The sequence below is a fragment of the Neolamprologus multifasciatus genome, chromosome 14, assembly GCF_963576455.1.
Source record: "Neolamprologus multifasciatus chromosome 14, fNeoMul1.2, whole genome shotgun sequence".
NCBI classification, from domain to species: Eukaryota; Metazoa; Chordata; class Actinopteri; order Cichliformes; family Cichlidae; genus Neolamprologus; species Neolamprologus multifasciatus.
Window position 1 is genome coordinate 16,561,873 of NC_140452.1, and position 19,839 is coordinate 16,581,711.

The 19,839-nt window shown below is 43.2% G+C and overlaps 3 protein-coding genes across 6 annotated transcripts in view; all 3 read left to right on the plus strand.

Annotated features, from left to right (window-relative positions):
- sptbn4b (spectrin, beta, non-erythrocytic 4b) overlaps nt 1-6,613 on the plus strand; it is a 103,615-nt gene extending 97,002 nt beyond the window's left edge. For both annotated transcript variants that reach the window (XM_085183866.1, XM_085183865.1), the window contains exon 43: nt 71-6,613. In XM_085183866.1, the coding sequence (XP_085039992.1) occupies nt 71-412 (342 nt within the window). In that variant the 3' untranslated portion in view covers nt 413-6,613. The remainder of the gene's footprint in view (nt 1-70) is intronic.
- Nucleotides 6,614-8,129: 1,516 nt separating this feature from the next.
- Nucleotides 8,130-13,459, plus strand: LOC146503811 (uncharacterized). The gene is made up of 4 exons (XM_085183875.1): nt 8,130-8,883; nt 9,894-10,258; nt 10,419-10,488; nt 10,603-13,459. Exons 1-4 carry the CDS (start codon nt 8,487-8,489, stop codon nt 12,195-12,197), a joined length of 2,427 nt encoding a protein of 808 aa, XP_085040001.1. The 5' UTR covers nt 8,130-8,486; the 3' UTR covers nt 12,198-13,459.
- A 140-nt stretch (nt 13,460-13,599) lies between these two features.
- LOC146503812 (uncharacterized) lies at nt 13,600-19,803 on the plus strand. Of its 3 annotated transcripts, none has more exons than XM_085183876.1 (4): nt 13,600-15,000; nt 15,598-16,114; nt 16,958-17,047; nt 18,055-19,803. In XM_085183876.1, exons 1-4 carry the CDS (start codon nt 14,872-14,874, stop codon nt 19,527-19,529), a joined length of 2,211 nt encoding a protein of 736 aa, XP_085040002.1. In that variant the 5' UTR covers nt 13,600-14,871; the 3' UTR covers nt 19,530-19,803. The 3 variants fall into 3 exon arrangements, with proteins under 3 accessions (XP_085040002.1, XP_085040003.1, XP_085040004.1); XM_085183877.1 differs by having other exon boundaries at nt 16,958-17,032; XM_085183878.1 differs by lacking the exon at nt 13,600-15,000 and adding an exon at nt 15,013-15,503.
- Nucleotides 19,804-19,839: the final 36 nt, after the last annotated feature.

Here is a 19,839-nt window from a genome sequence, read left to right on the forward strand (position 1 = left end):
CCTTAAAAACATTCATGTTAACAACTGAACCGGGCAGCTGACATCTGTGTACCCCTCTCTCCCATCGCAGGACGACCTCAAAACGTGGGTGACTAATATCACCGCCAGTATTTCAGAGCACGAGGAGATTGCCAAATGGGGTCAGCCCCAACCAACTACCTCATCCACCGACGAGGGCACGCGCCGCGACGGGAGCAAGGTGGACAACAGGTCAGAGCGCGGCGGCGAGCGTTCGGACCGGGGTGACCGAATCGAGCGTGCTGAGAAAGAGAAGGAGAAGGAACGGGACAGAGAGAAGGAAAAGGAGAGGGATAAAGAGAAGGAGAGGGAGAGGGGCGAACGGTCGGAGAGGTCAGAGCGGGCTGGGAAGTCGGACGCAAAACGATCAGAAAAGTCCAGTAAGAAAAAATGAGCTTGGACGGGAGCTGGGATTGAAGCTCACAGTATGAACTCTGGCTGGGAGGCGGGGCCATAAACTGGTTGCGAACGCCCCCCTCCTCCTCTTCGCCTCCAACACTGTCAACAGAGCAGTCGTGTTTGGATGGAAATCGAAGGATTGACCCGGGCTCACTCATAGGATGGACGGGACGGATTTGATTTGGAGCAGGAGACACCTCTCTCGCTCTCCCCCCCTCTCTCTCTCTCTCTCTCTCTTTCTGTGTCTCTGTGAGAACGCACAGAGTCACCGACGCCCCCTGGTGGCTGTTTCGGAGAACTGCCTGAGAGCAGGGTGGCGTTTTGTGCTGCGGAGCCCCGGGCAGCGTCGCCGCGAGAGAGAGACGGGACGCGCGTCACGGTCAACAGGAAGGCTGTTAGGCTGATGGCTGGTAGAGCGATAAAACGTAGCTCATGCTGTTCCATGTTTGTTTTTTCTATGAGACGAGCTCCGTCTGTATGTATTTCTCGTCTGTGTGTCCTATTTACTGTATATATCTGTCTGTAAGTCGAGACATCCTACACTACGTCTTATTACTCCTTGGAAATACAAACAGAATGAAATTATGCCAAAATGTTTTACAGACCTTCTTTTACTTTCTCCGCTGTATCCCATCTGTCTGGAGGTCTGGCCATAAAAACATGTAGAAATTATAATAGTTTTACTTAGATAACAAACTGCACTGTAAACACATGCGTGCACTTGCCCTGGATGAGTCAGCACTGATCTCCAGGTTTGTGCTGACTCTGTTTAAGAGAAGAGAAGAGTAGACGTCGGTCTTCAGAACTTTGTTACGCACACAAAAAACAAGAAGAAATGTATCAAATCAAGATCCCAGGACATACAGAGCAGTTTCCCTTCCCTTGGGTAGGATTTTATTTTAGCATTATAGATTTTCTAGTGAGCAGTAGGTGGTCAGAAGAAATAAAAAGTCTTGTTCCCAGGGGCCTCATTCATTAAAATGATTTTAAAAGTGGACCTCTTGTAGTTTTATTTATATTCTGTCATATATAGACTTTTACAGTGGTAGATAAATGCTCATATTAAACACGGGGCAGGTGCGTATTCCTAGTATGATCATTGGCCTTAAACAGGTGGTGGTTTAAGTTTAAGAGGTCCACTTAAATTAATGAATAAAATAGGAAAAAATCTTTATTTTTGATATTTCTAATAAAAATGAAACATTCATTGTCATCTGCTTGTTTTACCATCTAGATCAGTTTTTTGTGGTTTGGTCATAAGCACAAAATCTGCATGTTTTTAATGAATGAGGCCTTCAGGGATGAAAACAGGCCTCATCTACTCTTTTATTCTCTTACAACATCAAACTACTGGATATTCTCTTTGATTTATTATACATACAAATTTGTTTTTATACAGAGTTTAAAACAAAATCTTGTTTGTGTGTGTGTGTGTGTGTGTGCGCGCACTGCTGCTCTCCGCTCCCAGGGTCTCCATAGCTCTCAGGTTATTTGTGTTGGTGTGTGCTTCACACTCGTCAGTACGTTCGTCCCCTCAGTCTTCCGGATACAATACGTCCCATTCACAACACACATCTACACACATCCCATGCACACATTTGTACTTCTATCTTTGTGATGCTACAGTCCCTCACCCCTTAATTTAACCCTGATTCTGAACCTTCAAATAAACCTTTCAGAGCGTCTTTCAAAGTCAGGTCCTGGAAATATGTCCTCGCTCACAAAGATAGACTTACATCTTCGCACGCACACATAAAACCCATCAGGCTGAAAATGTTAGAGGTTATAAACGAGTCTTAAAAGTCATCAGGTGGAAATGACTGAAGCGATCAACTAATAAAAAAGCGAATGAGCTGACACGGCACTGACAAAATATTTCATAAGTGAGAGATTGCATGCTTTTCTAGGAGAGAAATCACTCGTCTAAAGAAGCTCGTCTTTGCAGTTTAGCATCCTTGTTACAAGTATATGTTTCATTTCATGGTAACGCACCACAATGCCATAAACAGCAGGAAATGAGAATCATCACATTTATCTGGTAAATGCAGCTTTGTGAACCACCAGCGGTGGATGATGGCATTAATTTCCTGCCCCGTTAGATGCATGCGGGCCAGACTGCATTTAAACTTCTTTTAAAGTGCGTTATTATCGCCGCTGCTGTATGAAAACTCATTCCAGCTCTCGTGTTTCTGATGCTCTCTGTTAAAGTTCAGCTGAAATGCATTTGCATAGTTATTTTTAATAATTAATTATTTGCAGCTCCTGTACTGCATGTGAAACAGAAAGCTAGATAAAATAGAAAGGCCTCAGTCGTAGGGCACAGGTCCAAGTTAGTTTCTTGGAGCATTAGCTCCTGATGCTCCCTGATGCTGTGTGCACAGTTTCAGGATATGTGGTGCATTTTAACCCACACCTGTGGCCTAGAACAAATCAAACTATGACTTCTAAACTGGAAATGATGCAAGAGAAAATTTTAAAAAAAATCCCTGCAGCCACACTGGAGAACAGGAAACACAAGCGCTTGTGTTCAGCCATTGAGATCATGCTTGTTTATCTTCTTCTGTTTGCCAGCGGCAGCCATTCAAAAGAAATCAGGACTAAAGAGAGCATGGCCTTTTAGGGAGAAGAGCTACAACAGCTTGTTTCAGACAGAAGATAAACTAAAGGGCTCCACCGGGGCTCGGTATAAATGTAAATCATGCAAAGCTACGCTGTTAGAGTCCAAGAGTGAAACTATGGAGCTGAAAATGAGCTTAACAGGTTGTCTTTTTTAAGGTGTTTTCTCTTTTTGATTCGATTTTTTTGGTCAGTGCACAGCTGCTTCACAGAGCTTCGAATGCAGCCTTTTGGTGTTTTTAGTTTTCAAGACCTCAGCTAACAAAACGCCGTCTGCCCATGGTTTTAACCCGCTCTCTCACCTTTCCGCTGCATGTCACAGAGTCTGCCAGCTCATCAAAGACACATCACTCCAATACTTACATTTTTTAAATTAAAGACCAGGTTATTTTTTAACTCAAACATGAAGGACTTCACATAATTTCAGTAATATTTTACAAGAAAACATTTACATTTATTTGTAAGAAGGCAGTAAAGCCCAAGAATCCAGCTCGTGTCTATATTTGCTAGGATAGAGTTCATATTTAAGGCTTGTTAAAGATATGGTTATCGGTCAGCTGATTGTGTTGGGTCTTATTTATTTATTTATTTATTTATTTTAGGTTTTCATTGCTGGTTTTTAAATTCCCTCCTGGCCTACAGACCTCGTTTCTGTTTCTCATAAAATATGTCTTTAGAACTTGTAATTTATTTCATGAGAATGCCACATGAGTGCAATCATTTGCATGCATGTCAGACACAACAAACACACCAAGAGTGAAAAGAGTTTCATGTTTAAAGTGACACCGAGCCAGCTGGCTGACTGATTGTGAATCCAGCATCATAATAAACCTCCATGATTTGTTTCTGCTGATACACACAAAACAGATCGCGCAGGGTACAGCTGAACCAATAACAAGTCAAAAAACTTTACACTTTGGAGAGCAGAAACATTTAGATAATATATGAAAGGTAAACATTGGGACAAATGAAAGCTCGACGGTTTGGGCGTGTGTGCCGATACCCTGCCCGTCTGTCTGTTGTGCTCACATCAGCCTCATTCTGTCGGCAGACACGAAGTAATAAATAAAAATACCTTTTGGTTTGTTGTTAATGTATTGAAAGTGTTTTCTTTTCTGCCTGGAAATGAATGTAGATCATTGATGTTGAAAATGTTTCATGTTGGATCAGTGTTTCCTCCTGTTTACACGATCAGGGGCCAAAAAAGCCCCGAAAAATGAAACGCACTGTTTTTTTTAAGCGGAGGGAAACACTGGTGCAGATTCTCTGATGCCATTCAGACACTTCAGACTTTGAGATGTTGCATCTTGTACACCAAAACCACTCAGTAGTATGCAGTAATATGAAGTCTATGAGGATTGTAGAGCGGTGTGTTCAGGGATTAATGTTGCCGATGATGGTGAGGATGATGTCCGTGGTAGCAATGGAACTTTATGCAACCTTTTCTTTGCACTAGGGACGCTGGCCTGTTGCAGGGCTGAGGGCTGGTGTTCACTGGTGTTGGGGATCCAGCAGAGGGACGTCAGACCCGGACAAGTTAAAAGTTACCAAAATGAGAAGATTAAAGTATTATGAGTGACCTTTTCAGGTTCAGTCACATGCAGTTTGGCTTTGAGAAGGGCGTGAAATTCACTTTGATCTTCAAAGTTCGTGTACAGCTTATGGACATTTATGCAAGAGCTAAAACCTTTAACTGAACGAACTGCTTAATAATCAGTTCGTCGTTTTGGCGAGTGGTCCTAGAACCTTCTCGGCAGAGCCGGCCTTTTATAGAAAAATCTATAAACAAACTTTAAACACTACTTTTGTTATACTACATTTTTCTTTTGACAGCACTGACTGTAATTAATATTGAAACATAAGTTCAGTGACATTACTGCAAAAATTAAACCTGGAAGAAGTCCTGTTTTCATTCAGAAGCTAATATTTAGCGACACATAACACTCTGTGCTATGTACTTATTAAATAGACTGTATATAACAGATGGACTTGGCTACTAGTGAGTGGAGTTCTGATTTGAAGCCTGAAGATATTTTCAACCTTTGCTATTTTAGTTGTTTGAAACCAGATGTCACAGAAGGGGTGTGGATCTCGCTGTGAAACCAACACTGGATTTACTCGGATTGGTCCCCCTTTGTGACTTTAATAATTCATAATTCACAAAAAATTTAAAAGGCATCTTGTTGTGTTGAATAAAAGTTTAAAAAAATAGTGATTGAGCCCATAATCTAATCGGGAAAGTGAGATCACTGAGTAGTCGAGTTGAGGGACATTTTCCATGCAACTCCACCTGTTTTTATAACCACAGGAGTCGCCCTCTGCTGGCCATCAGCAAGAATGCAGGTTTAAAGCTTTGTCCATCTTTTATATGGTCTGTTTGTTACCCAACCTGGACACGCCTTTCTTTCTTTCTTTCTTTAGCTTCACTGCACTGCCCTGTTATAACTTTAGGTCTTAATTCTCTATACAACCAAAAAAACTACCATCATGCTTTTGCTCAAATTTCTTAAATATTTTTATTACAGGATTAACTGAATATATGAAAGTTTGTCAAAGTAACAATGATGAGGATTATGTATTTGCTCGTCTTTTACTGACCCAACAATTCATTGTTTTAAGGGTGAAAATCACCACTAGTTTCACTGTTGATCCTGATATGTTGCCTCTGATAGGAAAACACTGATGCTTCTGTTTCCACGTCAGGAGCGGTGAAAAACTGGACCTCGTGAACACACTGCCTGAATAGAAAGTCATAAGAAAACTCGCAGACGTTAAAAGGGCTCGTACACTGAAGCGAAATGTTATTTTCTCAGACACAAACGGGGACAATCAGGGCTGCTAAGTTCAGTGGATGTTCAGGTGGGACAAGAGGTTGAATTTATTGATGTTCTTTAGGGATACTCATTAGAAATGATCACTTTTATCATCACGTCATGAATAATATTACGCTTTAGTTTGGTGCTGTTGACCACCTCATTAATGTGGTGACATTTTTATCACCAGCCAAAGATAGAAAATAATAAATACTGAATATAAATTGGTGTTTTAGCTGATCTGCTGCCACAGCGTGTCCCCTCCCAGGAGCCCCTGAGCACCACTGTCTGTCTGCCCTCAGCCTGCCTGTCTCTCTGTATGCCTGTCTGCAACCTGCAGCCTGGAAATGTACAAATCTATTTGCTCAGAAGTATTTTCTGTAAAAACAGACGTGAAAATAATTTATCCATGGTGACACTGGGAAAACCGCTCCTTGTCTTTTGCTATGTTGAATCTTGGAGTCTGAGTCTGTCTTGAAGTGTGACTGTTTATTTGTGCCACAAGCCTAGATGAAAGTGATGTACACCTCCTGCACACAAACAGATCAGGACAAAGAGGTTGCATGAATGACATAGTCTCTATTACTGTGCATGTCTTTGAGTCCCATTCTACGATCACTGTAACACACAGGGGTGACACAAACTACCGACATGGAAAAAAGGTGAAACAAATGAACCAATAATGTACAAAATGATCAGAACCAACTGCAAATTACTGACTCTGTACAGTTGTTTCTTTGAATTGAAAAGTACAGATTGAAAGATAATCTTTTGTGTGTGTGTGTGAGTGTGTGTGTTTTTGTGAGTCATTTAAGCAGGTCTGGGGGCTCTTATTTTATTTATATTTATATGATTTATATTATATTATTTATATGACTGAGGGTCAGTATAATTTGCATTACCTACTATGTCAGTCAGTTTTATAGACACAAAAAAAGCCATATTGACTAATTTCATTTCTAAAGTTCCTCATTGTCATGTTCAAGTGACCTGTTTGAGATGATTTGAGTTACATCCTGATGTATTATCCTGCTAGAAGCAGCCATCAGAAGACGGGTAAGCTGTCATCATAAAAGGATGGACATGGTTAGCAACACTCAGGTAGGCTGCAGTGTTTAAATAATGCTCGCTTGGTACTAAGAAGCCCAAAGCATGCCGAGAAAATATCCCCCACACCATTACACCGGCAGCAGCATGAAGCATTAATACAAAGCAGGATGGATCTACACTTTCATCACAGTGTTCTTGACAAATTCTGACCCTACTATCTGAATATCACCTGGTCTGAGATTCACCAGACTTCATCATTCTCCAATCTTATCTTGTGAGCCTGTGCGAATTTTAGCATCAGTTTCTTGTTCTTAGCTGACAGGAGTGGCAGCCAGTGTGGTCTTCTGCTTCTGTAGCTCATCTGCTCCAAGCATTCATAGATGCTCTTCTTCATATCTTGCTTGTAATGATTGGTTATTTTAGTTATAGTTGTCTTCCTATCAGCTCAGAGCAGTCTGGCCAATCTCCTCTGACATCAAAAAGGCATTTTTGCCCAGAAAACTGCACTTTCTCCTTTTCAGACCATTCTCTGTAAACTGTAGAGCGGGTAGTGTGGGGAAATCCCAGTAAGTCAGCAGTTTCTGAAATACTCAGACCAGCCCAGCTAACTCCAACAACCACGCCATGTTCAGAGTCACATAAATCACCCGAACACATTCGGATGTTCAGGTTCAACTTCAGCATATTTCAGTGACTACATGCAAGTGTCCCTAAAAGCACTGAGTTGCACCCCTGTGATCGGCTAGTTAGAAATTTACATCAACAACAAGTTTAACTGTTAACAGACCCAAATGCGGTTTTCTTATTGTTTCTCTGCACAGTGATCAATGAGTACAGTTCACTTTAAATCTAAGATTGATGCAGAAGAGGGAAAAGTGGGGAAATATGACGTGGTCAGAATTTAAGCCTTCAAAGTGCTTTTTTATAAATTAAAAAAAGAAATATCATTTTAAGATATGTAATTGAGGTAAATGATTCGACAATGATTATATATCTGAATGTGTGTCGAGAGATCCTAAAGTGCACAAATATGAGTACTACTACAGCCTAATACAAATAAAAGTCATATTTTGGCATCAGAAACTACAGATTATGCTTTATACACTTAAGAATTCGGGTCTTTACCATTCCGAAAAAAAAACACAGTTATTATTTAAAATTTTAAAGATTAATTATGTTTTTTTCATTCACTGAATTTGAATGTGTTTGGGGCTTTTATGCACAAAAGTGTAAAACATTCACTTGAATATTATAAATTAATAAAATCCTTATCTCGGAAATTCACTTAAACTTTTAATTAAAAAAAAGCTGCTACTTTTTATTTTAGTTATTTTAAGTTAGAATCTTAGTTGAATAAACGAGAAGTAGATAGAAGGGGCTTTTATTTTCTAAGCGTGTGTGACCCCGGAGGCGGAAATGCAACACGGAAGGTTTTCAAAGGTGCACAGGGAACGAAAGGACGGGACGGTTGATACGGAAGAAGGAGTGTTGTGTTTTGAGTCCAGCTGGACCCGGTTTAACCCCTCACTGGGGCTCAAAATGCGCTGCGGAGTTTCGGACACAGCAGGCGGAGAGTTCGTGTGAACAAACATGGAGCCGAGATTCGGCAGCGAAGTGGCGTCGATTGTGGAAGTGGCCATCCAGGCGACTCTGTCTGTCTTTAGGGATGTGTTGGCGAAAGAGGCGCCAAACACGGAGTGGGAAAAGGCGAGGATGGGCGAGATCCAAGAGATAGAGAAGTCTCTGGTGGTGCAGATCCACAAAGTGTTTACGGAGTTCTCCTCGGAGCTATTCGAGGAGAACGAGGCTCTGCGGGCCAAAGTGGAGCAGCTGGAGGACGTGCTCCAGAGGAAAGCCGGTCAGCTCGAGCAGGAGCTGGAGGCCAGAGTGGGGCAGCTGGGCAGAGACATGGAGCAGCTGGAGAAGGAGCTGAAGACCATCAGTGAGGGCCCGACTCACGTCCTGTTGCAAGACGGCTCAGTGATGGGTGAGAAGCAGTCACATATCAACTAATCGATCAATCATTCTGATCGAGATTGATTTATGAAGGATCATCTTTGAGTTGTGGGGTATTTTCTCAAATTCACCCGGGAACTGCAGATCCAATCAAGGGCCAGATATATGACTATACACACGCTACGCATTCTCATTTTCTTTTTCATGTTTAGTTTTTCCATATGGGGGCCACTAAAAATATTTGGGTGAAGCATAATTTCCAGTTTTATTTTGCTGTTTTCAAATATAGGGTTAACAATATGGCAAAAAAGAAAGAAAATAATTATATGTCTAGTTAATTTCCTGCTACAAAAGTTGATATAGCTGAAAATGTGCACATATGATTAAAGTTTTAACCCCACATGCTGTTAGTTTAACACATGAGCTTCAAACTGGGCCTCGAGGCAGAGTCCTTTTTTAATTGGTGTGCTGATTAATTGTGCAATATGCAGCAAAATGGCAATTTACAATAAGCCAAGTGATTCGGTTTCTAAAAGTGAATCACTCGTACATCTGATCCATTCAGACACAGTTTTAGTAGCGAGGCTTTATTCTGTCTCCTTTTTGTGTTTATTTATCTCAGGAGTATAATCCTGCCTGTTTATTTATGCTGTTATTGAATTTAAAACCATGTCTCTTCCCTTTGAACTCAACATGTAAATCAAGTTAAAGAAAAATATGGTTGGAAAAAGGGAATTTTGGAGGGGACACCAGTTAATCATGTAGGTAAACGTTTATTTTAAAGCTCATCTACAAGGGCAGCTGTTCCTGATGTGGAAACCTTTTTGTAACCTTCTAGATTGAACCTCTTTAGCAAGTCATCTCAGCTCGAGTTCAACTAAATTACAAATAAATTAGAGTTTTTGGGATGATGATAAACATGTTAAACATAATGTCGATTATCATATATTTGATAGAAGAAGAAGCCAAGTAGTCAAGTGCAGCTCCCCTCAGGCAGTGAGTTCATTAATTAACAATGTGTAACTTTGTCTTTAAATGCAGGAGGTCCTGTGCTGTCAGTGTCCACCAGTCCAGACGCCCCAGAATCAGCTGCAGAAGAATCAAATCCAGACCCGCTTCCCATTTCTGCAGGAGCTGCTGAAGTCGTCCCCACCTCCACGGCTGCATCGGTGACCGTCCCCAAACCTGCGGTTGCCCCCATGGTGCTCGTGGGCAGAGTCAGCTCCGCTCCCACGGTGCTGTTGGTTGGTGCCAGCCAAATCGTAGCGCAGTCATCGGCCGTCTCAGAAACAAAGGGAGCTGCAGCAATCGTGCTCAAACCGGCGGCCTCGCCGGGCTCTACACCTCAAAATGTCCCCAGTCCTGACTCCAGTACTGTCAGCGGTCTCGACTCAACACAGGAGAAGGTCGGATGTTTCCGTTTGACACATTCATGTCTCCATTTGGAAAACAGTAGATCCTAAGGCTTGTCAGCTGCATTCACAGATTCAGCGTGTTAGGATGTTTTAGTTGAGATGCTTAGAAAGTCTTTTCATGCAAACTCAGATTTATTCTGTTGTGTCACAGAAGTCTTTGGAAGGAGGAGCTTCTGGGAGGACAAGACGAACGAGAAGAGCACCTGCTAATAGTGAAGCAGGTACCGGTGTTGCTTTCAGATGTGACTATAAACATGTTGATTTGAGATTTAGGAGGGGGTTGTGTGGGTGGAAATGGATAATAACAATCTGTACATTTGTGCCTTAATTTCCAGTTTCCGTTGACAACGGCAGCGAGGAGAAACAAAGCAAGTCAGCTGAAGAGCCTGGCAGACGACTGAGAAAGACGGATTCGCAGACAGCGAGGCGGTTCTTCTGTGAGCACTGCGACCTCGGTTTTCACTGGAAAGGCGAACTGAAGAAACACATGAAGGTCCACAAGAAGCCTTTTCCTTGCGATCAGTGTGGCAGGAGTTTCCTAGAGAAGGCGTCTCTGGAAAATCACGTTTTGCGCCACGAGGCAACGAAAGCCCCGCTGCCCTTCCCGTGCCCTCAGTGTAAACGATCGTACAGGAAAGAGGAGTCGCTTCAGAACCATCTCAAGCGTCACCAGCGATCGAAGCCTCCGAAGCCATTCTCCTGCGATCAGTGCGGGAAAACGTTCAGAATCAAGCAGTCTCTGGAAAACCACCTGTTACGCCACGAGAAATGGAAGCAGCTGCTGAAGTGCCAGCTCTGCGACAAGACCTGCAAGACGTCGGTTCAGCTCAAGTGTCACATGGCCGTGCACTCGGAAGAAAGGCCCTTCAGCTGCGTGACATGCGGGAAGGAGTTCAAGAGCAAAGACACGCTTCGCTTCCACCAGATGGTTCACACAAACACCAAAAAGTATAAATGCACAATGTGTGAGGAGACCTTCAAATATGCCCACTCGCTGACTGTGCATAAGAGGAAGCACACAGGCGACAGTCCCTTCGTGTGCTCCGTGTGCAACAGGTCATACAGGACCGGCACGGCTCTGAAAAGACACAGTGTGGTCCACACGGGAGAGAAGCCTTTCACCTGTCACATATGTGGAGCGAGGTTCAGCTTGAATAACAACCTGAAAAGGCATCTTCGCATCCACACAGGAGAGAAGCCATTCAGCTGCCAGGAGTGCGGCAAGAGCTTCTCAGACAACAACAAGCTCAAGTCCCACATGCTCATCCACGGCGCCAGAAAGCCGTTCATGTGCGATCTGTGTGGGAAGACCTTCCTGTTCAACTGCAGGCTGCAGATACATCAGAGGTACGTGCACGCCGACAGGAGCGAGCAGTCGGACGGCACGCAGAATTTCTTCCAGACCCGACGGCAGAACAAGTCGCTGGTTAAACCGTACAGCTGCAAAATATGCCTGAAAGGTTTCAGCGCCGCGTGCTCGCTCAAACTTCACGAAAAAGGCCACAGCGAGCACAAGGAGTTCAACTGCGGCATCTGTGGGAAGTCCTTCCACAACAAATACTCTTTCAGCTATCATCAGCGGAGCCACACGGGCGAGAAGCCGTTCGTTTGCGACGTGTGCGGGAAGCGTTTTTTCCATGCCGCGAGTCTAAAGCAGCACGAGCGCATTCACACGGGCGAGAAGCCGTACAAATGCGACCAGTGCGGCAAGGCCTTCAGAACGGACGGCAACTTCTACAGACACATGCGGATCCACACGGGCGAGAAGCCGTTCGAGTGCGTGTACTGTCAGAGGAAGTTCCACCAGTCCAATCAGCTCAAGTCCCACCTGCAAATCCACACAGGGCAGAAGCTCTACTCCTGCCAGCAGTGTGGCCGAGGCTTCTCTGATTCACGGCAGCTCAAGAAGCACAGCTGTGACGGGTCGTAGGTGACGTGGGACTGCTATCACCTGATAGCAAGTAGGACTAATAAATGAAATGGAGGCATTAGTTACCCATGGCCTGGTGCCTTTTTGCTTAGCTGAACAAAGCTGTTTTCATACATGAAGTCCGGTGGGGCGTCATCTGTACTTTAACTGCAGCACTGAGCAGGAAATTATTTGCCTCGCTTTTCTAGAAACTTGCAGTTTAGTGAAGTGGAGGGTGCCCCCTGGCCACAGACCGGAAGCCTGACCTCCATTCACTCGCTGGGAATTCACTGGACAATTGTCTGCTCTTCTCTCACATGCACCCCATCACACATCATGTGGACTCTATACTGCACAGACTGCATCAAGCACCTCCATCAGTTAACCTCTTCTTCAACCACTTGGTCGTTGCTTTTGGTTAGCGGTAGGGGTGAAGTTTGTAAGATCTGTATGCTTGTGCAGCTTAACCCTAATCCTATTGCTAAATAACTCTGCGGTGAACTTGGTGGTTTTTAACAGCGCTCTCTCTGTAAATTCTTGGTTAAAACCGTCGAACATCAACTAGAACAGTTAACAAAATGTTAAAAAAAAAAAAAAACAGCTGTTATGACTTCATGTCTGAAAGATCTGACTACTGTGTTAAAGAGGGATCAGCTGGGGTCGTACTTTTGTGTAGTGTGAATTTGTACCATGAGCCGATGCAGCGAGTAAACCAGGCAAATCATTGCGAGGTAGTGGCAGCCTTAAAAGTGCAAAGCCTCTTGAGGAAAATGTGAAATATCGAAAGTTAGAAGAAGAGCAGCTCACGTCTGAAAACATAGTGAGACAGTGCCCCCTGGAGGTTGGTTACAATTTGCACATGGGTATAACAAAAAGTACCTAGAAGAGGTACTGATCTTGGCATGTCCTTGGTTAATAGAGTAGACATTTGAATGTTGCCGCTCTTTCTAAAAGGTGCCGGCAATATTAATCATTTAAACTAACGTCATCTTTTATTCATTTAATGCCAGTTAACTGTTGGGTCTCACACGGCACTGTATTTCAGTTCTCGATGTCTCTGTGTGACTGAAAGATGGATGACAGCCCCGCTAATCAGCACAGTGCTGTACGACTTTGTGCTACAGGAACGGTTATATGTTGTGTCAGTTCAATCTCTGTTTGACTGGGGCGATGCATAAGCACATTCTGCACAGGCGTGAAAGAAACAAAAAAAAAGTGTATCTACAAGGTTTCACAGCCACCTCTGGATGAATCTGGGCTTTTATTTTGAAGGTACATTTATTGACTCACCTGTCACATTAAAAAAATTGCTACAAAAAGCTTTACAAGCTCGGTGTTTGCTCAACGTTTCAAGCCAGAGTCTGTTTTCTGCCACCAGACAGCTCTGAGTTGATTCAAAATGCAAACAGTAACTCTAGATATAACTCACAAGTATGCTAAACTACATATTTGCTACAGTAATGAGTAAACACATGTGGCTGCTGGTGTACAGCTGTTGATTGGCTCTTTGGACCTCTGGCTTTGCAAAATCCTCCCACTAATTTTTGTTAAGGAATTTCTGACTTATCCTTATGCAGCAAGTCTGCAAAAAAACTGAGCAGAGTTTTACACGGTGTACGGTGTCACACATTGACATTTAAAGAATTTGTTAATTGGTTCAAATGGCTTTTTAATACAAATACAACATTTGTAAGATTGATGTTTATCTTCATCCATCAGATTAGTTGACTAGTTGTCTTCTATTCTCGAGTTTAATCAACTAGAAAATCAGTTGCAAGCTGCAGTGCATGCATGAAAACGGCTCCAGTGTGACACAGAAATAACTTAATAAAATGTCCTGGGGAGAGCTGGTAGGGTTACCTGTGATTGAAGAGGTATTAAAGTTTTGGTGAAATTCTGGACCAGCAACTATGTTAAAACCAACTAATGTTAACTTATCTGGGCATCAACAAATAACTTGACTAAAGTTTTATGCCAGCCTAATATAATGTAACACAGACACTGATGTAGATAAATGTCCTTGTGTTTGCTGATATCTGATATCATGTGGGAAAAGTGGGTGTGAAAAACAGCTATAACACTGGCACCTGAGTTAAGGGACTGATTAAGCGTGATTTAATAGCTGTCAATTCGATATCAGCTTTTTGATCAGTAGAGGTTAGCAGTATTGTTGTGGCATTTATGTTTTGTATTATTATTTTGTTTCTTTAACCTCAGCTGTTTAAAAATCTGGTGAAACATGAAAGTTACTTGTATGAAACCTAAAATTTGAGCTATTAAGGTAGGATACATCTTCAAATGTTCTGAAGGTAATGTAGGAGTTTTTGCCTGTTGAAATTTAAGTGAAAATTTGGGCATTTTAATTGATTTTTTTTTTTTTTTTTTTAAGAATTCTTAAAGTAGTAATTTATGTTTTGTGAATTCCCAAAAATCCCAGTGAAAGGTTAATCATTTTTAAAATGGAAGTCGAAGTGTAAAGTGACTTTCTAATAACTTTATATTTCAGTTCTCTGAGATGTGTCTATTTTTCTTGCTCGAAATTGCAATTAAATAACATTTGCAGTCAAAGCGCTTTGTATGAGTTTTATTTTGAAATTTCTACAGTTGGACTACTTCCATTTCCTGAATGAATGGGGCTAACACAGTGGCAAGTTCTCTGCGCTTGTAGTGAACAGTTTTTATCCGCAGAGGGAAAATGTCAGAAAACTTGGTGTTTTATTCAGAAACAAAGTGTATCATGGAGACGGTTATCCGGGTCGCTGTCGATGTTATTGGAAATTCCAAAGTAGAAAACGACGCAGAGGAACAGATTATGAACCGTAAGGTAAGTCAGCGGTTAGTGTTTTTTTTTTAGATCCGGTTTATTATCAACGCACACCAGATACGTTAAAAACGCCAGAGACTCTGTGCTCGGGTGAGAGTGGACGGATGGAGTACAATCACGATGAAGGGCAACGACGCCAAGCAAAACAAAGATGGCGGACGTTCGTCAAGCTGAAGCTAGCTAAAAAAAACCCTCAAAGTTTTGTTTTTTTTTAGTTTTTTTTTTTTTAAATAAAGTGAATGTTATCCTAAGATTACAGGAGCTGGATTATAGTACTAGGTTTTAATCTTTGCTTTTACTTTGTTCAAATATTTCCAGGGCTGCGCAGTTAGCTTCAACTTCCGCCAGTTTTTAAAACAAGATTGTAGTGATTAAACAGTGATGTGCTGCGATAATTCTCGCTTTTTTTCAAGATTTACTTATCACGCAGTCAGTGATAAGTAGTGAAGTAATTGTGATTATGATTTTTATCATAACGCTTCATACAAGCTCTACCGATGGCGGTAAATGTATCTGATGTTGTGTTTACACTGATAACATGTGCTTTGGTTTAGTTCCTAAATAAACTTTGGTTCCTCTGTGTTTTAATCCTCACAGTTGGATTTTGACAGCACTCTGGAGATGTTAGCATGTGAGGCAACAAGAAAGATCAGCACCGTTTTCTCCCAGGTGTCTTTGCTGCTGCTCGCTGAAAACAGGACTCTGAAGGCCAAAGTGGGACGGCTGGAGAGTGAGCTAAAGACCGTGACTGAAAGCTTTGAAAATGCCAGAGTGTGGAGAGAGAACGTCCTGAATGGCTGCCCAGTCCTGTTTAAGCAGAGCGGGCAGGTCTTTACCCTGAAGCCACTGGGGAAGTTAAAAATAAGGACAGATAAAGTAGCAGAGGGAGGCAGTGGTTCTTCACCAGCTCCTGCTGGAATTCAAAGAGTCGGTCAAATATGTCCTCCTGGTTCTACAGATGCTCCAGGGGTGCAGGGTTTCACAGCACCAGCACCTCCTGCTGCTGCTGCTGCACGAGTGCAAAGAGTCAACCAGACATCTGATGCTGCTGTGCAGAGCGTCTCCACATCATCTCCTGCTCCTGCTGCTGAAGTGGATGGTGGATGTGATACTGGTAAGTTTCCATGAAAGGTCCCAGATGATGAAAATATGGGTTGTTTCTTTTTTAGTGGTACATCCCATATTGCTCTTCAGACTCACCCTGCATGCTGCAGGTGTCTCTCCTAGAAACACAGAGCGGTTGGCTGCTTTCAGCCTGCAGCAAGGGTCATAAAAAAATCTCCCAAATTTAAATATTCTAGCAAAGTAAGTTGGGACATCAATCAGATAGCTTTTATTTTTTATATTTGTTCTTTATTTTGTAGCTTTGTCACTGTGTGACACAGACCAGTGGTGGATTGGAGCTTTGCCTTTAACTTGCTGAACAGGTGCTTTGATAAAGTATTCTTATCGATGTTGATTACAGTAACAAGTGCTGCTGCTGTCCTTTCAGTAAAAGGCTTCACTGTCTCATCACAGCTTTAAGTGGTCCTAAATGCTTTTCCCAGTATACACACATCTATTTTAGTCACAAATCCATGTGAAATGCTTCCACTGTGGAGTCCTGCACCATTGCCGCAGACTTCCTGCTTTCCACTGCACCAAGAAAAGCTTTGTTATTTTATTTTGAAAACATGGTAGTGAAGCAAGAAAGAAATTGCCTGCTAATAGGCAGTTTGTTTCACAGTTGACATTCTGAAAGCTGATCGGTGGATACATTTGTTGATGAGATACATTGGGCCGCCTGTTGTGTCAAATCCTGGTTCAAGGTGTAAATACGAGCCCTGAAAATCTTACAACTCTCGTCAACTGTCAGCTAGACGGGCTTCCTGCACAAATTCAGTTTGAGAGGAAAACAAATTTTCAACCTGCAGCTGATTTCAGCCATGATTAATCTCTTTGTTTTCATTCTGTATAGATTCTTCAGGTTCAGAAGGTGGAGAAGTGATGGAGGAGGTGATGGAAGCAGTTTCTTTACCAGACAATGGACTGGGTGAGAATTTAAATGGTTAATATAGAAATTATTTTCAGTAAAACAAACTAACAAAGACTCTGATAATGTGTGATTTCAGATTTTAAATTAGAAAATAACCAGAAACATGACAAATTGGTCGTGGGTGAGCGTTCACACTAAGAGCAGTTCAGATCAGATCTTCAGACATCCCCTGTGCTGAGTATAAAAAGGTTCAGTGTACCCTGCATGGGACCTGTTTACTGTGGTCCTACCCACCAGCCTTTGTGGGATAGAAGGGTATGGTGGGCGGGTTTTAGCCCATGGGGCCCACAGGAAGGGTTGTAGGGTCTGGTGATTTGTGGATTGGGTGGAGGTGCAGGTTATGGCTCTCTGATCCCTGGCTTCCAAAATCACCTTGTGGCACCTGGAACATCAACTCCCTGAGCAAAGGAGCATGTGCATGATGTCAGGAGATACTGGCAGGATATAGTTGAGCTTATCTGCCACCCAGATGAGTGGTAGAAGATGGCTGGATGGATGACTTATAATGCTGTGGGGCTGGGCATCCTAACCTTAGACAGCATTAAATTAGCCTTTGGGTCTTAAAAGTAAAGCCAGTGTGCAAGCTGCTAAAACTTAGTCTTAATGGGAACACTTGGGTTTCCCGCTCTGTGACATCTGTAAAGAATGAAGGTAACTTTATCAATTATTCTCATTATTAAAGTCAGACGGGAGGCCTAAGGAGCTTGGAAAGAAAAGCGTCTCCACCATTTGACCCTAGAACTGAAGAAGCTTCTCGGATGAGAGGTGAAACGTCTTCAAGCAAGCTAAAGAAGTCCAGACACTTTTCTTTCCAAGCTCCTTAGACTACGATGACCTGGATGACTGAGAACCTTCACAGACATATTGCCGTCAGACAGGAGGATTATACAGAGTCTGTTCATTAGCTAACAAATCAATCATGAATGTTTGGCTGTGATGATTTCACAGTAAGAAGTGATGATAAATGAGCTTCTTCTCCTGCATCATATGTGTAAACTTTGATCTTTCCTTTTGTTTAGACGCCACAGCAGATTGTACCTCCGCGGACTCAGCTGAGCCCGAATACACCGAGAGCCAAAAGCGTCTGGAAGCAGAGGTTTTGAAGAAAGGCAGAGTGTTTGTGTGTGACATCTGTAACAAGACTTTTAACCGACTCTTCCACCTGATGAAGCACATGAACATCCACAAAGAGCAGCGACCTTTCACCTGCGACCAGTGCCCGAGAAAGTTCAGGAACGCAGCGACTTTTGAGTACCACCTGCTGCGACACGAAGAGAAGAAGTATGCCAGCTACGAGTGCGAGCTCTGCCAGAAGAAGTTCAAAACAAAAATGGGGCTGAAGACGCATCAGGTGGTGCACACGGATGAAAGGCCGTTTGCCTGCTCCACCTGCGGGAAGGGCTTCAAGACCAAATACAGCCTAAAGTCCCACCAGCTCGTGCACACGGTTGAGAAGCCGCACAAATGCTCCGAGTGTGGAGAGAGCTTCAAATACGCCTTCACCCTTCAGTGTCACAGAAGCATCCACACTGGAGAGCACCCGTACAAATGCACAGTGTGCGGCAAGGTTTTTATAAAGAGACGATCGCTCAGGACGCACCAGGCGGTCCACAGAGGGAAGATGTTTACCTGTGAGACGTGCGGTGCTGGCTTCACCCTGCCTCAGAACCTGAAGAGACACATGCACATCCACACGGGCGAGAGGCCGTTCAAATGTAAGGTGTGCGGGAAGGGTTTCATTCAGGCCAACAAGCTGAAAGCACACATGCTCCTTCACGGCGCTTCAAAGCCGTACATGTGCGACCTGTGTGGGAAGACGTTTCTGTACAACTGCCACCTGAGGAGACACCAGAGCGTAACTCATGACGAGAAGCATGGGCAGGTCATGAGGAGACGGTCACGGGAGCGGGGCAGGCGCAGAGTAATCTACCGGCAGGACAGGACGATAGTGGACGTGACGCCGTTCAGCTGCGGCACCTGTCACAAGGGCTTCGACACTGCGTGTTCCCTGAAGAAACACGAGCTCATTCACACGGGTCACATGCAGTACCACTGCGACCCGTGCGGGAAGTCCTTCTTCTACAAAGCCACCTATGACTACCACCAGCGGGTCCACTCGGGAGAGAAGCCCTTCGGGTGTGACGTGTGCGGGAAGAGGTTCATCATCCGTCAGGCGCTCAAGATCCATAAGCTGCAGCACTCTGGAGAAAAGCCGCACAAATGCGAGCAATGCGGCAAAGCCTTCCGCATGTACACGAACTACCAGAGACATCAGCTGATCCACACCGGAGAGAAGCCGTATGAGTGCGAGGTCTGCGGCGTGAGGTTCAGGCAACTCGGGCACGTCAAGTTTCACATGCAGACCCACACGGGGGAAAGACCGTACTCCTGCAGCAGCTGTGGACTTGGATTCTCAGACTCAAGGCTCCTGAAGAAACACAACTGCAGCGAGAAATTCCAGAAAATTTTGGGGGACGCACTCACAGCGTCCTGATGGTGACGACTCGAGCAAACCAGTCATTGTCCATGGAGCCAGATGAGTGATGCATTCTGGGAGCGTTGCTCAAGGATGGGCCATTAATCAGATTTGTATTTTCTTCCATTTTGCCTTCCAATGATTGTGATATAGTTGGCAATCTTTTAGTGATCTCTCAGCATGACGTAAAATATGAAAGTTTTGTATTTATACATTATATATTTATATTTTCACCTGGTCTAAAGTCTCAGTTTTCCTACACTATTGAATAAAATGGTCAAAACAACAAAAATCTCTTAATTTACATTTTTTTATTTTGAAATTAAAA